General features: G+C 48.1%; 1 protein-coding gene across 2 annotated transcripts in view; it reads left to right on the forward strand.

The window, feature by feature from the left end:
• LOC121845929 (guanine nucleotide-binding protein G(o) subunit alpha-like) overlaps window positions 1-20,000 on the forward strand; it is a 63,586-nt gene that overhangs the window by 10,994 nt on the left and 32,592 nt on the right. For both annotated transcript variants that reach the window (XR_006082861.1, XM_042318272.1), the window contains exons 3-4: window positions 18,164-18,256; window positions 19,783-19,943. Coding sequence is in view for 1 of the 2 variants with exons in the window: in XM_042318272.1 (XP_042174206.1) it covers window positions 18,164-18,256; window positions 19,783-19,943 (254 nt within the window). In the remaining variant the exon portion in view is untranslated. The remainder of the gene's footprint in view (window positions 1-18,163; window positions 18,257-19,782; window positions 19,944-20,000) is intronic.

A 20,000-nucleotide genomic window follows, 5' to 3' on the forward strand; every position in this document is an offset into this window, starting at 1 on the left:
CTGTAGGGAATAATACAAGACACGTTCTGTGGAAATAATGTAAGAAATACCACACAAAAAAACAATACTGCAAAGTTGGTTCAGAACTAGGAACAAGGCGACCATGTCTGTTGGTGCCATCTTGAACTCCAGTGGAGATGGTGAGAATCAGTGTACATCACTGACAACCTGAAATGGTCCATCCATTGAAGAAGGCGCAACGGCGAGGCTGAAGAAATTTGGCTTGGCCCCGAAGACCCCCACAAACTTCTACAGATGCACCATTGAGAGCTTTCTGTCGGGCTGTATCATTGCCTGGTACGACAATTGCACCGTTTGCAACCGCAGGGCTCTCCAGAGTAGAGGTCGACCCATTAATCAGAATGGACGATTTATTAGGGCCGATTTCAAGTTTTCATAACAATCGGAAATCTGTAATTTTGGACACTGATTTTGCTGATTTTAAAATAATAATAATAATAATAATATGTGTTTTTTTACACTTTATTTCATCTTTATTTAACTAGGCAAGTCAGTTAAGAAAACATTCTTATTTTCAATGACGGCCTAGGAACTGTGGGTTAACTGCCTTGTTCAGGGGCAAAACGACAGATTTTTACCTTGTCAGTTCAGGGATTCAATCTTGCAATGGTTAACGAGTCCAACGCTCTAACCACTCACGAGGAGCCTGCCTGTTACGTGAATGCAGTAAGAAGCCAAGTTAAGTTGCTAGCTAGCATTAAACTTAATCAATCATAATCACAAGTTATAACTTTCACATGGTGTGATGATATTACTAGTTTATCTAGCGTGTCCTGCGTTGCATATAATCGATGCAGTGCGCATTCGCGAAAAAGGACTGTCGTTGCTCCAACGTGTACCTAACCATAAACACCAATGCATTTCTTAAAATCAATATACAGAAGTATATATTTTTAAACCTGCATATATAGCTAAAAGAAATCCAGGTTAGCAGGCAATACTAACCAGGTGAAATTGTGTCATTTCTCTTGCGTTCATTGCACGCAGAGTCAGGGTATATGCAACAGTTTGGGCCGCCTGGCTCATTGCGAACTAATTTGCCAGAATTTTACGTAATTATGACATAACATTGAAGGTTGTGCAATGTAACAGGAATATTTAGACTGATGGATGCCACCCGTTAGATAAAATACGGAACGGTCCGTATTTCACTGAAAGAATAAACGTCTTGTTTTCGAGATGATAGTTTCTGGATTCGACCATATTAATGACCTAAGGCATTTCTGTGTGTTATTATGATATAATTAAGTCTATGATTTGATAGAGCAGTCTGACTGAGCGATGGTAGGCACCAGCAGGCTCATAAGCATTCATTCAAACAGCACTTTCGTGCGATTTGCCAGCAGCTCTGCTGTTTATGACTTCAAGCCTATCAACTCCCGAGATTAGGCTGGTGTAACGATGTGATGTGAAATGGCTAGCTAGTTAGCGGGGTGCGCGCTAATAGCGTTTCAAACGTCACTCGCTCTGAGACTTGGAGTAGTTGTTCCCCTAGCTCTGCATGGGTAACGCTGCTTCGAGGGTGGCTGTTGTCGTTGTGTTCCTGGTTCGAGCCCAGGTAGGAGCGAGGAGAGGGACGGAAGCTATACTGTTACACTGGCAATACTAAAGTGCCTATAAGGACATTCAATAGTCAATGGTATATGAAATACAAATGGTATAGAGCGAAATAGTCCTATAATTCCTACACTGCTCAAAAAAATAAAGGTAACACTTAAACAACAATGTAACTCCAAGTCAATCACACTTCTGTGAAATCAAACTGTCCACTTAGGAAGCAACACTGATTGACAATAAATTTCACATGCTGTTGTGCAAATGGAATAGACAAAAGGTGGAAATTATAGGCAATTAGCAAGACACCCCCAATAAAGGAGTGGTTCTGCAGGTGGTGACCACAGACCACTTCTCAATTCCTATGCTTCCTTGCTGATGTTTTGGTCACTTTTGAATGCTGGCGGTGCTTTCACTCTAGTGGTAGCATGAGACGGAGTCTACAACCCACACAAGTGGCTCAGGTAGTGCAGCTCATCCAGGATGGCACATCAATGCGAGCTGTGGCAAGAAGGTTTGCTGTGTCTGTCAGCGTAGTGTCCAGAGCATGGAGGCGCTACCAGGAGACAGGCCAGTACATCAGGAGACGTGGAGGAGGCCGTAGGAGGGCAACAACCCAGCAGCAGGACCTCTGCCTTTGTGCAAGGAGGAGCAGGAGGAGCACTGCTAGAGCCCTGCAAAATGACCTCCAGCAGGCCACAAATTATGCATGTGTCTATTTCTGACCGTTTGAGCAGACTCCATGAGGGTGGTATGAGGGCCTGACGTCCACAGGTGGGGGTTGTGCTTACAGCCAAACACCGTGCAGGACGTTTGGCATTTGCCAGAAAACAGATTGGCAAATTCGCCACTGGTGCCCTGTGTTCTTCACAGATGAATGCAGGTTCACACATGTGACAGACGTGACAGTCTGGAGACGCCGTGGAGAACGTTCTGACTTGTTTTAAGGACATTACATCAAAGTTGGATCAGCCTGTAGTGTGGTTTTCCACTTTAATTTTGAGTGTGACTCCAAATCCAGACCTCCATGGGTTGATAAATTAGATTTCCATTGATAATTTTTGTGTGATTTTGTTGTCAGCACATTCAACTATGTAAAGAAAAAAGTATTTAATAAGAATATTCCATTCATTCAGATCCAGGACGTGTTATTTTAGTGTTCCCTTTATTCTTTTGAGCAGTGTATAATAACTACAACATAAAACCTCTTACCTTTTTTTTTACCTTAACTTTTAATCTTGATTATTGAAGACTCATGTTAAAAGGAACCACCAGCTTTCACATGTTCTGAGCAAGGAACTAAAACGTTAGCTTTCTTACATAGCACATATTGCACTTTTACTTTCTTCTCCAACACTTTGTTTTTGCATTATTAAAATCAAATTCAACATGTTTCATTATTTATTTGAGGCTAAATTTATTTTATTGATGTAGTTAAAATAAGTGTTCATTCAGTATTGTTGTAATTGTCATTATTATTAAATACATTTTAAAAATCGTCCGGATTAATCGGTAGCAGCTTTTTTTGGGGTCCTCCAATAATCGGTATCTGTATCGGCGTTGAAAAATCCTAATCGGTCGACCTCTACTCCAGAGGGTGGTGTGGTCAATGCATCACCGGGGGCACACTGCCTGCCCTCCAGGAGGGTTTCCCAAACTGGGTCCTGGGGCCCCCCCTGAGTGCATATTTTAGTTTTTGCCCAAGTGCTATACAGCTGATTCAAATAATCAAAGCTTGATGATGAGATGGTTATTTGAATCAGCTGTGGAGGGCAAAAAAGAAAACATGCACCCGGGGGGAGTGGTGGGGACCCAGTTTGGGAGACCCTGGTCTACAGCACCCCGTGTCACAGGGAGGCCAAGAAGATCATCAAGGACCTCAGCCACACGAGCCACAACCTGTTCACCCCGCTACCACCTAGAAAGCGGAGACAGTACAGGTGCATCAAAGCTGGGTCCAAGAGACTGATAAACAGCTTCTATCTCCAGGTCATCAGACTGTTAAATAGTCATCATTAACCGACATCCGCCCAGTACCCTGCCCTGAACTTAGTCACTGTTACTATCCGCCTACCACCCGGTTACTCTACCCTGCACCTTAGAGACTGCCGCCCTATGTACATAGTCATTGAACACTGGTCACTTTAATAATGTTTACATCCTGTATATATTGTACTCTAGTCAAGGCTCATCCATATATAACTACTGCTGTACACACCTTTTCTATCATATACATATATACTGAATGTACAAAACATTAGGAACACCTGCTCCATCCATGACAGACAGGTGTATCCAGGTTAAAGCTATGGTCCCTTATTAATGTTACCTGTTAAATCCACTTCAATCAGTGGAGATGAAGGGGAGGAGACAGGTTAAAGCTATGGTCCCTTATTAATGTTACCTGTTAAATCCACTTCAATCAGTGGAGATGAAGGGGAGGAGACGGGTTAAAGCTATGGTCCCTTATTAATGTTACCTGTTAAATCCACTTCAATCAGTGGAGATGAAGGGGAGGAGACAGGTTAAAGCTATGGTCCCTTATTAATGTTACCTGTTAAATCCACTTCAATCAGTGGAGATGAAGGGGAGGAGTCAGGTTAAAGCTATGGTCCCTTATTAATGTTACCTGTTAAATCCACTTCAATCAGTGGAGATGAAGGGGAGGAGTCAGGTTAAAGCTATGGTCCCTTATTAATGTTACCTGTTAAATCCACTTCAATCAGTGGAGATGAAGGGGAGTAGTCAGGTTAAAGCTATGGTCCCTTATTAATGTTACCTGTTAAATCCACTTCAATCAGTGGAGATGAAGGGGAGGAGACAGGTTAAAGCTATGGTCCCTTATTAATGTTACCTGTTAAATCCACTTCAATCAGTGGAGATGAAGGGGAGGAGACGGGTTAAAGATGAAGGGGAGGAGACGGGTTAAAGATGAAGGGGAGGAGACAGGTTAAAGCTATGGTCCCTTATTAATGTTACCTGTTAAATCCAATTCAATAAGTGGAGATGAAGGGGAGGAGACGGGTTAAAGATGAAGGGGAGGAGACAGGTTAAAGCTATGGTCCCTTATTAATGTAACCTGTTAAATCCACTTCAATCAGTGGAGATGAAGGGGAGGAGACAGGTTAAAGCTATGGTCCCTTATTAATGTTACCTGTTAAATCCACTTCAATCAGTGGAGATGAAGGGGAGGAGACGGGTTAAAGATGAAGGGGAGGAGACGGGTTAAAGATGAAGGGGAGGAGACGGGTTAAAGATGAAGGGGAGGACACAGGTTAAAGCTATGGTCCCTTATTAATGTTACCTGTTAAATCCACTTCAATCAGTGGAGATGAAGGGGAGGAGACGGGTTAAAGCTATGGTCCCTTATTAATGTCACCTGTTAAATCCACTTCAATCAGTGGAGATGAAGGGGAGGAGACAGGTTAAAGCTATGGTCCCTTATTAATGTAACCTGTTAAATCCACTTCAATCAGTGGAGATGAAGGGGAGGAGACGGGTTAAAGATGAAGGAGAGGATTTGAAGGTTAAAGATGAAGGGAGGAGTCAGGTTAAAGCTATGGTCCCTTATTAATGTTACCTGTTAAATCCACTTCAATCAGTGGAGATGAAGGGGAGGAGACGGGTTAAAGATGAAGGAGAGGAGACAGGTTAAAGATGAAGGGGAGGAGTCAGGTTAAAGCTATGGTCCCTTATTAATGTTACCTGTTAAATCCACTTCAATCAGTGGAGATGAAGGGGAGGAGACAGGTTAAAGCTATGGTCCCTTATTAATGTTACCTGTTAAATCCACTTCAATCAGTGGAGATGAAGGGGAGGAGACAGGTTAAAGCTATGGTCCCTTATTAATGTTACCTGTTAAATCCACTTCAATCAGTGGAGATGAAGGGGAGGAGACGGGTTAAAGATGAAGGGGAGGAGACGGGTTAAAGATGAAGGGGAGGAGACGGGTTAAAGATGAAGGGGAGGAGACGGGTTAAAGATGAAGGGGAGGACACAGGTTAAAGCTATGGTCCCTTATTAATGTTACCTGTTAAATCCACTTCAATCAGTGGAGATGAAGGGGAGGAGACAGGTTAAAGCTATGGTCCCTTATTAATGTTACCTGTTAAATCCACTTCAATCAGTGGAGATGAAGGGGAGGAGACAGGTTAAAGCTATGGTCCCTTATTAATGTTACCTGTTAAATCCACTTCAATCAGTGGAGATGAAGGGGAGGAGACGGGTTAAAGATGAAGGGGAGGAGACGGGTTAAAGATGAAGGGGAGGAGACGGGTTAAAGATGAAGGGGAGGACACAGGTTAAAGCTATGGTCCCTTATTAATGTTACCTGTTAAATCCACTTCAATCAGTGGAGATGAAGGGGAGGAGACAGGTTAAAGCTATGGTCCCTTATTAATGTTACTGTTAAATCCACTTCAATCAGTGGAGATGAAGGGGAGGAGACAGGTTAAAGATGAAGGGGAGGAGACGGGATGAGTGGAGATGAAGGAGAGACAGGTTAAAGCTATGGTCCCTTAAAGATATCATATAAATCCACTTCAATCAGTGGAGATGAAGGGGAGGAGTCAGGTTAAAGCTATGGTCCCTTATTAATGTTACCTGTTAAATCCACTTCAATCAGTGGAGATGAAGGGGAGGAGACAGGTTAAAACTATGGTCCCTTATTAATGTTACCTGTTAAATCCACTTCAATCAGTGGAGATGAAGGGGAGGAGACGGGTTAAAGCTATGGTCCCTTATTAATGTTACCTGTTAAATCCACTTCAATCAGTGGAGATGAAGGGGAGGAGACAGGTTAAAGGTGAAGGGGAGGAGACGGGTTAAAGCTATGGTCCCTTATTAATGTTACCTGTTAAATCCACTTCAATCAGTGGAGATGAAGGGGAGGAGACAGGTTAAAACTATGGTCCCTTATTAATGTACCTGTTAAATCCACTTCAATCAGTGGAGATGAAGGGGAGGAGTCAGGTTAAAGCTATGGTCCCTTATTAATGTTACCTGTTAAATCCACTTCAATCAGTGGAGATGAAGGGGAGGAGAGGAGACAGGTTAAAGATAGACAGGTTAAAGGAGAGACAGGTTAAAGATGAAGGGGAGGAGAAGGTTAAAATGGGGGAGGAGACAGGTTAAAGATGAAGGGGAGGAGGAAGGGGAGGGACAGGTTAAAGATGAAGGGGAGGAGACAGGTTAAAGATGAAGGGGAGGAGACAGGTTAAAGATGAAGGGGAGGAGACAGGTTAAAGGTGAAGGGGAGGAGACAGGTTAAAGCTATGGTCCCTTATTAATGTTACCTGTTAAATCCACTTCAATCAGTGAGATGAAGGGGAGGAGACAGGTTAAAGATGAAGGGAGGAGACAGGTTAAAGATGAAGGGGAGGAGACAGGTTAAAGATGAAGGGGAGGAGACCAGGTTAAAGATGAAGGGGAGGAGACAGGTTAAAGCTATTATGCCTTGTTGATGTTACCTGTTACCTGTAGATGAATGGGAGGAGACAGGTTAAAGATGAAGGGGAGGAGACCTGGTTAAAGATGAAGGGGAGGAGACAGGTTAAAGATGAATGGGAGGAGACAGGTTAAAGCTATTATGCCTTGTTGATGTTACCTGTTAAATCCACTTCAATCAGTGTAGATGAATGGGAGGAGACCTGGTTAAAGATGAAGGGGAGGAGACCGGGTTAAAGATGAAGGGGAGGAGACGGGTTAAAGATGAAGGGGAGGAGACGGGTTAAAGATGAAGGGGAGGAGACGGGTTAAAGATGAAGGGGAGGAGACGGGTTAAAGATGAAGGGGAGGAGACAGGTTAAAGATGAAGGGGAGGAGACGGGTTAAAGATGAAGGGGAGGAGACGGGTTAAAGATGAAGGGGAGGAGACGGGTTAAAGATGAAAGGGGAGGAGACGGGTTAAAGATGAAGGGGAGGAGACGGGTTAAAGATGAAGGGGAGGAGAGGGTTAAAGATGAAGGGGAGGAGACGGGTTAAAGATGAAGGGGAGGAGACGGGTTAAAGATGAAGGGGAGGAGACGGGTTAAAGATGAAGGGTTAAAGATGAAGGGGAGGAGACGGGTTAAAGATGAAGGGGAGGGAGTTAAAGATGAAGGGTTAAAGATGAAGGGGAGGAGACGGGTTAAAGATGAAGGGGAGGAGACAGGTTAAAGATGAAGGGGAGGAGAAGGGTTAAAGATGAAGGGGAGGAGAAGGGTTAAAGATGAAGGGGAGGAGAAGGGTTAAAGATGAAGGGGAGGAGACAGGTTAAAGATGAAGGGGAGGAGACGGGTTAAAGATGAAGGGGAGGAGACTGGTTAAAGATGAAGGGGAGGAGACGGGTTAAAGATGAAGGGTTAAAGATGAAGGGGAGGAGACGGGTTAAAGATGAAGGGAGGAGACGGGTTAAAGATGAAGGGGAGGAGACGGGTTAAAGATGAAGGGGAGGAGACGGGTTAAAGATGAAGGGGAGGAGAAGGGTTAAAGATGAAGGGGAGGAGAAGGATTAAAGATGAAGGGGAGGAGACAGGTTAAAGATGAAGGGGAGGAGACGGGTTAAAGATGAAGGGGAGGAGACGGGTTAAAGATGAAGGGGAGGAGACGGGTTAAAGATGAAGGGGAGGAGACGGGTTAAAGATGAAGGGGAGGAGACGGGTTAAAGATGAAGGGGAGGAGACGGGTTAAAGATGAAGGGGAGGAGACGGGTTAAAGATGAAGGGGAGGACACAGGTTAAAGATGAAGGGGAGGAGACGGGTTAAAGCTATGGTCCCTTATTAATGTCACCTGTTAAATCCACTTCAGTCAGTGTAGATGAAGGGGAGGAGACAGGTTAAAGAAGGATTTTTAAGCCTTGAGACAATTTAGACATGGATTGTATATTTGTGTCATTCGGTGTGTGAATGGGCAAGACAACATATTGAAGTGCCTTTGAACAGGGTCTGGTAGTAGGTGCCAGGCCACCGGTTTGAGTGTGTCAAGAACTGCAATGCTGCTGGGTGTTTCATGCTCACCAGTTTCCCGTGTGTATCAAGAATGGTCACCACTCAAAGGACATCCAGCCAACTTGACACAACTGTGGGAAGCATTGGAGTCAACATGGACCAGCATCCCTGTGGAACGCTTTCAACACCTTGTAGTCCATGACCCGATGAATTGGGACTGTTCTGAGGGCCAAAGGAGGTGCAACTCAATATTAGGAAGGTGTTCCTAATGTTTTGTACACTCAGTGTATTTCTATATTCCGGACTCTGACATTGCTCGTTCTGATATTTCTTAATTCCTTTATTTAAATGTTTTGGATTAGTGTGTATAGTTTTGTATTGTTAGGTATTACTGCGCTGTTGGAGCTAGAAAAATAAGATTTTCGCTGCACCTGCATTCGCATCTGCAAAATATGTGTACGCAACTAATAAAATGTTATTTGATTTGACATAGAGAGACATAAAGAAGGCCCTTCCTCTGTCTCATCCCTCCTTTATTTGCCTCAGATCCCAGGCCTGGGGCTGTGGAGTGGTTTTATTCAGCAGAGAGAGATTTTTCTCTCATTCCACCAGCTATGTCAACAAGGAGGGGGACACTCAGAACTCTGGGGGATGTAATTTCATTGTCTGAGGATTCTAGAACAGTGTTGCAAATTCTAGAACAGTGTTGACGATTCTAGAACACTGAAGATTCTTGAGCTGTGTCCAATTCTAGAACAGTGTAAATTCCGTTGAGCAGAAAAGCTCTCAGCTTTAACACAACACTGCAGTAGTTAATGATTGAACGCCAGATCTCAGCCAGTTCAGCTGCATTCCACATATTGTTTTTGTAACATTGTCCAGAAATACTATATCAAGAAGAGAGTGTTGAATCCTCACTTCCAGGCAGTACATAGTAACCTCTAGCTACCACAACAATACAAACATACCCCCAGCCCTAAAAAGAAAGGAAGTTGGACAACCGTTATGACACCCCTGCAATCTGTCCCTCCAAGTCCCTTGGCAGGCTAGTAGGTGGTTTTGTATGTCTGTGTCCTTCGTGATCACAGGGTTGTTTTCGTGGTCGGGGATGTGGCAGTTTGAACCTGCTCATCTACACAATATGAATGTACAGCTGAACAACATCCAGTTTGTGGTCCAGACGTCATCCTTTGGGACCATTATTGTACCAGGGTACCGATTCACTTGTAGTTCTACATGATCCTGTCTGATAACGCCCTGGGTACGTTTTCATTCATAGACGTGCGCATGCCCCAATAAACAATGTACACACAACTGTCATACATACATTCTATTGGACCTGCTCTGTAAGGTGTGGTTGAATGAAGGGTTTGGTGGAAACTCACACACACACACACACATACACACACTACATTGGGATTAGTTCTTAAAACCTGTCTAGACCTGAGGCTGCTGTAGGAGTAGTGAAGACTGAGGCTGCTGTAGGAGTAGTGAAGACTGAGGCTGCGTCCCAATGGCTCCCTATTCCCTCTATAGTGCACTATGGGCCCAGGTCAGAAGTAGTGCACTATACAGGGAGTAGGCTGCCATTTGGGATGCAAACTGAGGCCCTCAGTCTTTTCTGACGTGTTGCTTTTTTCCCTCTGCAGTCTTCATTGTTCCCTCACTTTCCCCTCTTCCCTTTTCTCTCCCTCCTTTTCTCTGGCTCACCCTCCTTACTCTCTCTGTCGTGTGTGTGTGTGTGTGTGTGTGTGTTCCCGTATCTCGCCTCGGGGTGAGTAGTGACTGGAGCATTAGCTATGCTGACAGCATAGCAGACAATAGCTGCAGAGGTGAATGGGGGTATCTGGGATTGTATCCCCCTTCCTACACACATATAGACTATACACAGGGGGGGCGGAGCCCTCAGATTGAGATCAGATTACTTTACAAACACCTGAGGGGGAGGAGAGAGAAAGTAGGATGGAGATGGTGGGGGAGGGGAGAGAGAAAGTAGGATGGAGATGGTGGGGGGGGGAGAGAGAAAGTAGGATGGAGATGGTGGGGGAGGGGAGAGAGAAAGTAGGATGGAGATGGTGGTTGAGGGAGAGAGAAAGTAGGATGGAGATGGTGGGGGGGGGAGAGAAAGAGGATGGAGATGGTGGGGGAGGAGAGGAAAGAGGATGGAGATGGGGGGAGGGGAGAGAGAAAGTAGGATGGAGATGGTGGGGGAGGGAGAGAGAAAGTAGGATGGAGATGGTGGGGGAGGGGGAGAAAGTAGGATGGAGATGGTGGGGGGGGAGAGAGAAAGTAGGATGGAGATGGTGGGGGGGGAGAGAGAAAGTAGGATGGAGATGGTGGGGGGGGGAGAGAGAAAGTAGGATGGAGATGGTGGGGGAGGAGAGAGAAAGTAGGATGGAGATGGTGGGGGAGGAGAGAGAAAGTAGGATGGAGATGGTGGGGGAGGGAGAGAGAAAGTAGGATGGAGATGGTGGGGGGAGAGAAAGTAGGATGGAGATGGTGGGGGAGGAGAGAGAGAGTAGGATGGAGATGGTGGGGGGGGAGAGAAAGTAGGATGGAGATGGTGGGGGGGAGAGAGAAAGTAGGATGGAGATGGTGGGGGAGGGGAGAGAGAAAGTAGGATGGAGATGGTGGGGGAGGGAGAGAGAAAGTAGGATGGAGATGGTGGGGGGGGAGAGAGAAAGTAGGATGGAGATGGTGGGGAGAGAGAAAGTAGGATGGAGATGGTGGGGGAGGGAGAGAGAAAGTAGGATGGAGATGGGGAGGGGGGGAGGATGGAGATGGTGGGGGAGGGGAGAAAGTAGGATGGAGATGGTGGGGAGGGAGAGAGAAAGTAGGATGGAGATGGTGGGGGAGGGAGAGAGAAAGTAGGATGGAGATGGTGGGGGGAGGAGAGAGAAAGTAGGATGGAGATGGTGGGGGAGGGAGAGAAAGTAGGATGGAGATGGTGGGGAGGAGGGAGAGAGAAAGTAGGATGGAGATGGTGGGGGGAGGGAGAGAGAAAGTAGGATGGAGATGGTGGGGGGGGAGGAAGTAGGATGGAGATGGTGGGGAGGGGAGAGAAAGTAGGATGGAGATGGTGGGGGAGGGGAGAGAGAAAGTAGGATGGAGATGGTGGGGAGGGAGAGAGAAAGTAGGATGGAGATGGTGGGGAGGGAGAGAGAAAGTAGGATGGAGATGGTGGGGGGTGGGGGAGAGAAAGTAGGATGGAGATGGTGGGGGAGGGGAGAGAAAGTAGGATGGAGATGGTGGGGGGGGAGAGAGAAAGTAGGATGGAGATGGTGGGGGGAGGAGAGAGAAAGTAGGATGGAGATGGTGGGGGAGGGAGAGAGAAAGTAGGATGGAGATGGTGGGGGGAGGGGAGAGAAAGTAGGATGGAGATGGTGGGGGGGGGAGAGAGAAAGTAGGATGGAGATGGTGGGGGGGGGAGGGGAGAGAGAAAGTAGGATGGAGATGGTGGGGGAGGGAGAGAGAAAGTAGGATGGAGATGGTGGGGGAGGGGGGGAGAGAGAAAGTAGGATGGAGATGGTGGGGGAGGAGAGAGAAAGTAGGATGGAGATGGTGGGGGAGGGAGAGAGAAAGTAGGATGGAGATGGTGGGGGGGGAGGGAGAGAGAAAGTAGGATGGAGATGGTGGGGGAGGAGAGAGAAAGTAGGATGGAGATGGTGGGGGGGGAGAGAGAAAGTAGGATGGAGATGGTGGGGGAGGGAGAGAGAAAGTAGGATGGAGATGGTGGGGGGGGAGGGGAGAGAGAAAGTAGGATGGAGATGGTGGGGGAGGGGGAGAGAAAGTAGGATGGAGATGGTGGGGGAGGGGAGAGAAAGTAGGATGGAGATGGTGGGGGAGGGAGAGAGAAAGTAGGATGGAGATGGTGGGGGAGAGAGAGAAGTAGGATGGAGATGGGGGGAGGAGAGAGAAAGTAGGATGGAGATGGTGGGGGAGGGGAGAGAGAAAGTAGGATGGAGATGGTGGGGAGGAGAGAGAGAAAGTAGGATGGAGATGGTGGGGGAGGGAGAGAGAAAGTAGGATGGAGATGGTGGGGGAGGGGAGAGAGGTAGGATGGAGATGGTGGGGGAGGGGAGGGGAGAGAGAAAGTAGGATGGAGATGGTGGGGGAGGGGAGAGAGAAAGTAGGATGGAGATGGTGGGGGGGAGAGAGAAAGTAGGATGGAGATGGTGGGGGAGAGGAGAGAGAAAGTAGGATGGAGATGGTGGGGGGGGAGAGAGAAAGTAGGATGGAGATGGTGGGGAGGGAGAGAGAAAGTAGGATGGAGATGGTGGGGGGGGAGAGAGAAAGTAGGATGGAGATGGTGGGGGAGGGAGAGAGAAAGTAGGATGGAGATGGTGGGGGAGGGGAGAGAGAAAGTAGGATGGAGATGGTGGGGGAGGGAGAGAGAAAGTAGGATGGAGATGGTGGGGGAGGGAGAGAGAAAGTAGGATGGAGATGGTGGGGGAGGGGAGAGAGAAAGTAGGATGGAGATGGTGGGGGGGGAGAGAGAAAGTAGGATGGAGATGGTGGGGGAGGGAGAGAAAGTAGGATGGAGAGAGAGAAAGTAGGATGGAGATGGTGGGGGAGGGGGAAAGTAGGATGGAGATGGTGGGGGGGAGGGAGAGAAGTAGGATGGAGATGGTGGGGAGGGGGGAGAAAGTAGGATGGAGATGGTGGGGGGAGGGAGAGAGAAAGTAGGATGGAGATGGTGGGGGGGGGAGAGAGAAAGTAGGATGGAGATGGTGGGGGAGGGAGAGAGAAAGTAGGATGGAGATGGTGGGGGAGGGAGAGAGAAAGTAGGATGGAGATGGTGGGGGAGGGAGAGAGAAAGTAGGATGGAGATGGTGGGGGAGGGAGAGAGAAAGTAGGATGGAGATGGTGGGGAGGGGAGAGAGAAAGTAGGATGGAGATGGTGGGGGAGGGGAGAGAAAGTAGGATGGAGATGGTGGGGAGGGGGAGGAAAGTAGGATGGAGATGGTGGGGGGGGAGAGAGAAAGTAGGATGGAGATGGTGGGGGAGGGAGAGAGAAAGTAGGATGGAGATGGTGGGGGAGGGGAGAGAGAAAGTAGGATGGAGATGGTGGGGGAGGAGAGAGAAAGTAGGATGGGATGGTGGGGGGGGGAGAGAAAGTAGGATGGAGATGGTGGGGGGGAGAGAGAAAGTAGGATGGAGATGGTGGGGGAGGGAGAGAGAAAGTAGGATGGAGATGGTGGGGAGGGGAGAGAGAAAGTAGGATGGAGATGGTGGGGGAGGGGAGAGAGAAAGTAGGATGGAGATGGTGGGGGGGAGAAAGAGGATGGAGATGGTGGGGGAGAGAGTAGGATGGAGATGGTGGGGGAGGGGAGAGAGAAAGTAGGATGGAGATGGTGGGGAGGGAGAGAGAAAGTAGGGATGGAGATGGTGGGGAGGGGAGAGAAAGTAGGATGGAGATGGTGGGGGGGAGAGAAAGTAGGATGGAGATGGTGGGGGAGGGGAGAGAAAGTAGGATGGAGATGGTGGGGGGGGAGAGAGAAAGTAGGATGGAGATGGTGGGGGGGGAGAGAAAGTAGGATGGAGATGGTGGGGGAGGAGAGAGAAAGTAGGATGGAGATGGTGGGGGAGGGAGAGAGAAAGTAGGATGGAGATGGTGGGGGAGGGGAGAGAGAAAGTAGGATGGAGATGGTGGGGGAGGGAGAGAGAAAGTAGGATGGGGGGAGAGAGAAAGTAGGATGGAGATGGGGGGGGGAGAGAGAAAGTAGGATGGAGATGGTGGGGGGAGGGAGAGAGAAAGTAGGATGGAGATGGTGGGGGGGGAGAGAGAAAGTAGGATGGAGATGGTGGGGAGGGGAGAGAAAGTAGGATGGAGATGGTGGGGGAGAGTAGGACGGAGATGGTGGGGGAGGGAGAGAGAAAGTAGGATGGAGATGGTGGGGGAGGGGAGAGAGAAAGTAGGATGGAGATGGTGGGGGAGGGGAGAGAGAAGTTGGGATGGAGAAAAGCTATTTTTTAATATAACTTTTCTGGGAAGCTCTGGTACGTCTGATCTGACATCACACACTTCAAATAAAGCGTCCGGGAAACAAGGCCAGGAATGTGTTTGTTTTGAACGGGGAGACGGGAGGGTAGAGGAAGGATCGGACTATCAGGTGGGGTGTGGGTGTTTAAAATCTGAATACATCAGGACAGATGTCATCAGGACAGATGTCATCAGGACATCAGGACAGATGTCATCAGGACAGATGTCATCAGATGTCATCAGGACAGATGTCATCACTGTGTAAAGGGGCCTTTGTTGGCCTGCACACTGTGACACTTTTGAAGGGGGGAGGTTTTGACCAACACAGACAGTGGGGGTACAGGGGAGGGGGGTTTTGACCAACACAGACAGTGAGGGTACAGGGGGGGTCTTGACCAACACAGACAGTGAGGGTACAGGGGGAGGTATTGACCAACACAGACAGTGAGGGTACAGGGGGAGGTTTTGACCAACACAGACAGTGAGGGTACAGGGGGAGGTCTTGACCAACACAGACAGTGGGGTACAGGGGGTAGGTCTTGACCAACACAGACAGTGAGGGTACAGGAGGAGGTCTTGACCAACACAGACAGTGAGGATATGGGTGGGGGTCTTGACCAACAGACAGTGAGGGTACAGGGGAGGAGGTCTTGACCAACACAGACAGTGAAGGGGGGGATCGGACTATCAGGTGGGGTGTGGGTGTTTAAAATCTGAATACATCAGGACAGATCTCATCAGGACAGATGTCATCAGGACTATCAGGTGGGGTGTGGGTGTTTAAAATCTGAATACCTTTTTTGGCCTGCACACTGTGACACTTTTGAAGGGGGAGGTTTTGACCAACACAGACAGTGAGGGTACAGGGGGGTTTGACCACACAGACAGTGAGGGTACAGGGGGGTTTGACCAACACAGACAGTGAGGGTACAGGGGGGGGGTTCTTGACCAACACAGACAGTGAGGGTACAGGGGGAGGTCTTGACCAACACAGACAGTGAGGGTACAGGGGGAGGTCTTGACCAACACAGACAGTGAGGGTACAGGGGGGTCTTGACCAACACAGACAGTGAGGGTACAGGGGGAGGTCTTGACCAACACAGACAGTGAGGGTACAGGGGGAGGTCTTGACCAACACAGACAGTGAGGGTACAGGGGGAGGTCTTGACCAACACAGACAGTGAGGGTACAGGGGGAGGTCTTGACCAACACAGACAGTAGGGGTACAGGGGGGAGGTCTTGACCAACACAGACAGTGAGGGTACAGGGGGAGGTCTTGACCAACACAGACAGTAGGGGTACAGGGGGGGAGGTTTTGACCAACACAGACAGTGAGGGTACAGGGGGGGAGGTCTTGACCAACACAGACAGTGAGTACTGTGTAGGTACAGATGCCCTTTCTTTGAGGTGAGAATTTAGAGCATGGTGCCCGTGGGACAGCAGCAGACCGGGGTTAGAGGTCACCAAGCCGAGCCACATGCTGCTTGTTAGGACCAGGGAAAGGTACGGAGGAGATTTAAAGTCTGATTTGGAGCCTCTTCTCATACTTTAGAAAAGCACATTTTCCCCTCCCTTATTTTCTTCCCTTACATCCTGGAGGAGTCGAAGAAGAGAGTGAGATGGGTGGGAGAGAAGGAATGAGTCTCTCTCTCTGAGCTGCTTATTTTTCTGACACAAATCAATATACAGGTGTCAGCAAAGATTACTATTGGAGAATGAGTTCATAAAGAATCATTACTCCCTGACGGCTGACTGTCCTCAGCCTGGCCCGGCTTAACACATTACTGATACTGAAGTTGTGTGTCACCACTCTCATAGTTAGTTACAGGATCTCTTATCACACTGTAGGTACGCCCCACTGAGAAAGTCAAACACCTCCAATAAACTTCAGAAAAGACAGACAGACAGACAGAGAGGAAGAAAGGAGACTGATAACATCGGGATGGAATGTAATGCTTATCTCTTTCTGGCAGGGGAGAAAGAGAGGGGGGAAAGAGAGGGAGGAAAGAGAGGGAGGAAAGAGAGGGAGGGAGAGGTGGGAAAGAGAGGGAGGGAGAGGGGGAAAGGGGGAAAAGAAGGGGGCAAAGAGGGAGGGAGGGGGGAGGGAGAGGGGGAAAGAGGGGAGAGAGAGAGGGGGAAAAAGAGGGGAGGGGGAGAGGAGAGGGAGGGGGAAGAGGGGGGAGGGGGGAGGGAGAGGGGGAAAGAGGGGAGGGGGGAGAGGGGGAAGAGGGGGGGGGAGAGGGGGAAAGAGGGGGGAGAGGGGGAAAGAGAGGGGAGAGAGGAGAGGGGGAAAGAGGGGGAGAGGGGGGAAAGAGAGAAGAGAGGGAGGAGGGAGGGGGGGAAAGAGAGGGGGGTTAGAGACTATCATAGATCCCCCTAATCCCATTGAGTCACTCAGATTCAAACAGTTTTGAGTTCAGTTGATATTGAGTTTTGTTTATTTACAGTCAGGGTTGGGGTCAATTCCATTTAAATTCCAGTTCATTCAGAAAGTAAACCAAATTCCAAATGTTCCTCATTAAAAAGCATTGAGGACAATTGGAATTAGAATGTCAGTGTACTTCCTGAATTGACTGGAATTTTAAATGGAAGTGAACCCAACCTTGGATCCAGTTGAGTTTTTGATTTTGTGTTGGTCATCTTCAGACATCAATATTCACACTGGTCTGATATCTCCTCTTAACAGGTCTGATATCTCCTCTTAACAGGTCTGATATCTCCTCTTAACAAGTCTGATATCTCCTCTTAACAGGTCTGATATCTCCTCTTAACAGGTCTGATATCTCCTCTTTAGCCTGGAGTCTTCACACAGGTCTGATATCTCCTCTTAACAGGGCTGATATCTCCTCTTAACAGGGCTGATATCTCGTCTTAACAGGGCTGATATCTCGTCTTAACAGGGCTGATATCTCCTCTTAACAGGGCTGATATCTCCTCTTAACAGGGCTGATATCTCCTCTTAACAGGGCTGATATCTCCTCTTAACAGGGCTGATATCTCGTCTTAACAGGGCTGATATCTCGTCTTAACAGGGCTGATATCTCCTCTTAACAGGGCTGATATCTCCTCTTAACAGGGCTGATATCTCCTCTTAACAGGGCTGATATCTCGTCTTAACAGGGCTGATATCTCATCTTAACAGGGCTGATATCTCGTCTTAACAGGGCTGATATCTCGTCTTAACAGGGCTGATATCTCGTCTTAACAGGGCTGATATCTCGTCTTAACAGGGCTGATATCTCCTCTTAACAGGGCTGATATCTCGTCTTAACAGGGCTGATATCTCCTCTTAACAGGGCTGATATCTCCTCTTAACAGGGCTGATATCTCATCTTAACAGGGCTGATATCTCGTCTTAACAGGGCTGATATCTCGTCTTTAGTCTGATTTGAATGAACAGCCTTTTTATTTGAAGAGGTTATATAAAGGCTGTCTGTATGGTGTTGTCACTGTTGCCATGTAATTCATGTCTGATCTTTTTGGTTCTAGAGGCTACAGTTGTGTCTGAAATGGCACCGTTACCCATAGTGCACTAATTTGACTAAAGTAGTTTCATACACAGGGTTTTCAGATGAATTCTATATGTACTTTTCCTGTGTGGTGTGAACACTGTTGCCGTGGTAACTGGTTTTACTTTTTTTTTTTACCTCTGACCCCTGCCCTGTTGACCCCGTACAGCCGGCGGTGCTGGACAATCTTCTGACCTCTATGAAGTTTGTCCTCCACGGGATGGGCATTCTCCGGATCAACCTGACTAACAGCAAGAACAAGGTTAGAGATGGAGTGGTCTGTCTGTCTGTCTGTCTGTCTGTCTGTCTGTCTGTCTGTCTGTCTGTCTGTCTGTCTGTCTGTCTGTCTGTCTGTCTGTCTGTCTGTCTGTCTGTCTGTCTGTCTGTCTGTCTGTCTGTCTGTCTGTCTTGTCTATCGCTCTCACTGTGTCTGTCTGTCTGTCTGTCTTCTGTCTGTCTGTCTGTCTGTCTGTCTGTCTGTCTGTCTGTCTGGTCTATCGCTCTCACTGTCTCTGTCTGTCTGTCTGTCTGTCTGTCTGTCTGTCTTGTCTATCGCTCTCACTGTGTCTGTCTGTCTGTCTGTCTGTCTGTCTGTCTGTCTGTCTGTCTGTCTGTCTGTCTGTCTGTCTGTCTGTCTGTCTGGTCTATCGCTCTCACTGTCTCTGTCTGTCTGTCTGTCTGTCTGTCTGTCTGTCTGTCTGTCTGTCTGTCTGTCTGTCTGTCTTGTCTATCGCTCTCACTGTGTCTGTCTGTCTGTCTGTCTGTCTGTCTGTCTGTCTGTCTGTCTGTCTGTCTGTCTTGTCTGTCTTGTCTGTCTTGTCTGTCTTGTCTGTCTTGTCTGTCGCTCTCACTCTGCCTGCCTGCCTTCTTGTCTTGTCTATCGCTCTCACTGTCTCTGTCTGGTCTATCGCTCTCACTGTCTCTGTCTGTCTGTCTGGTCTATCGCTCTCACTGTCTGCCTGTGTCTGTGTTTGTCTGTCTGTGTCTCTTTCTTGCTCTCTTCGTCTCCACCTTATAGAAACACTACTTCACTTGATGGCTTTAGTGTGTGTGATTTGTCCAGACAGACACTAGAGGGCAGCATGCCTACAGCAGACAGTAGTGTCACACACACACACACACACACACACACACACACACACACACACACACACACACAGAAGGCTGGCGGGTCCCAGTGGTCTGATTGGCTGCTGCTGCTCTCCATGTTTACTCAGCCCTGACCCATTAGTCTGCTGGCAGCTCAGGACATTCCCTGCACACACACACACACACACACACACACACACACACAGACACTCGCACACACACAGACACACACAGACACTCGCACACACACAGAGATACGGACACAGATACACACGCACAAACACACTCTCTCTAGTTTTATTTTGTGTTAGAATGTCATAGTTCAAATAGGCATCAATAATAGCCAGTTAAGTGACTGAGTTGTAGTGTAATTGCTCTGTAATGACATGGTACAGAGGTGTGATCGGGAGACGGTGTGTGAGACACTGGGTGGGAGGTGTTATTGTCAGGTTCCATTCCATTTGGATACCTTTATTGCCAAAGGTAACAGAGCTCAAAGCATCCCCACCCACACTGAGTGTGACGGCTCCTAACTAGAGCTGTGAAACTGTGATGAATTCCATCTACTGATAACCTTTCCTTGTCATTCGTGCTGTGTGAGAGAGTTTGGGGTCGGCAGCGTGTGTAGCTTCACGTCCAGTCAGTACTGTGTCTTGTAAACTGTATGGACATGATACCCTCTTTGTTCTCGCCCCCCAGGTGCACGCCCACTCTGTGTTGTCCTGTGGGAGGTGTTTTGATGAGGATCAGGTGCTGTTTCCTTTCATTGGCCACGCCCTTTCCTGTCTGTGGGCTGACCAGGGGGTCCGAGAGGCCGCAGCCAGGGGTTACGAGTTTGAACTCAACGACTCTGCCCTGTAGTGAGTAAACTAATAACACTGACCTGTTACAACACACTGCAGGGTGAGTACTGACCT

This window comes from Oncorhynchus tshawytscha, unplaced genomic scaffold, assembly GCF_018296145.1.
Source record: "Oncorhynchus tshawytscha isolate Ot180627B unplaced genomic scaffold, Otsh_v2.0 Un_contig_4324_pilon_pilon, whole genome shotgun sequence".
Classification (NCBI taxonomy): domain Eukaryota; kingdom Metazoa; phylum Chordata; class Actinopteri; order Salmoniformes; family Salmonidae; genus Oncorhynchus; species Oncorhynchus tshawytscha.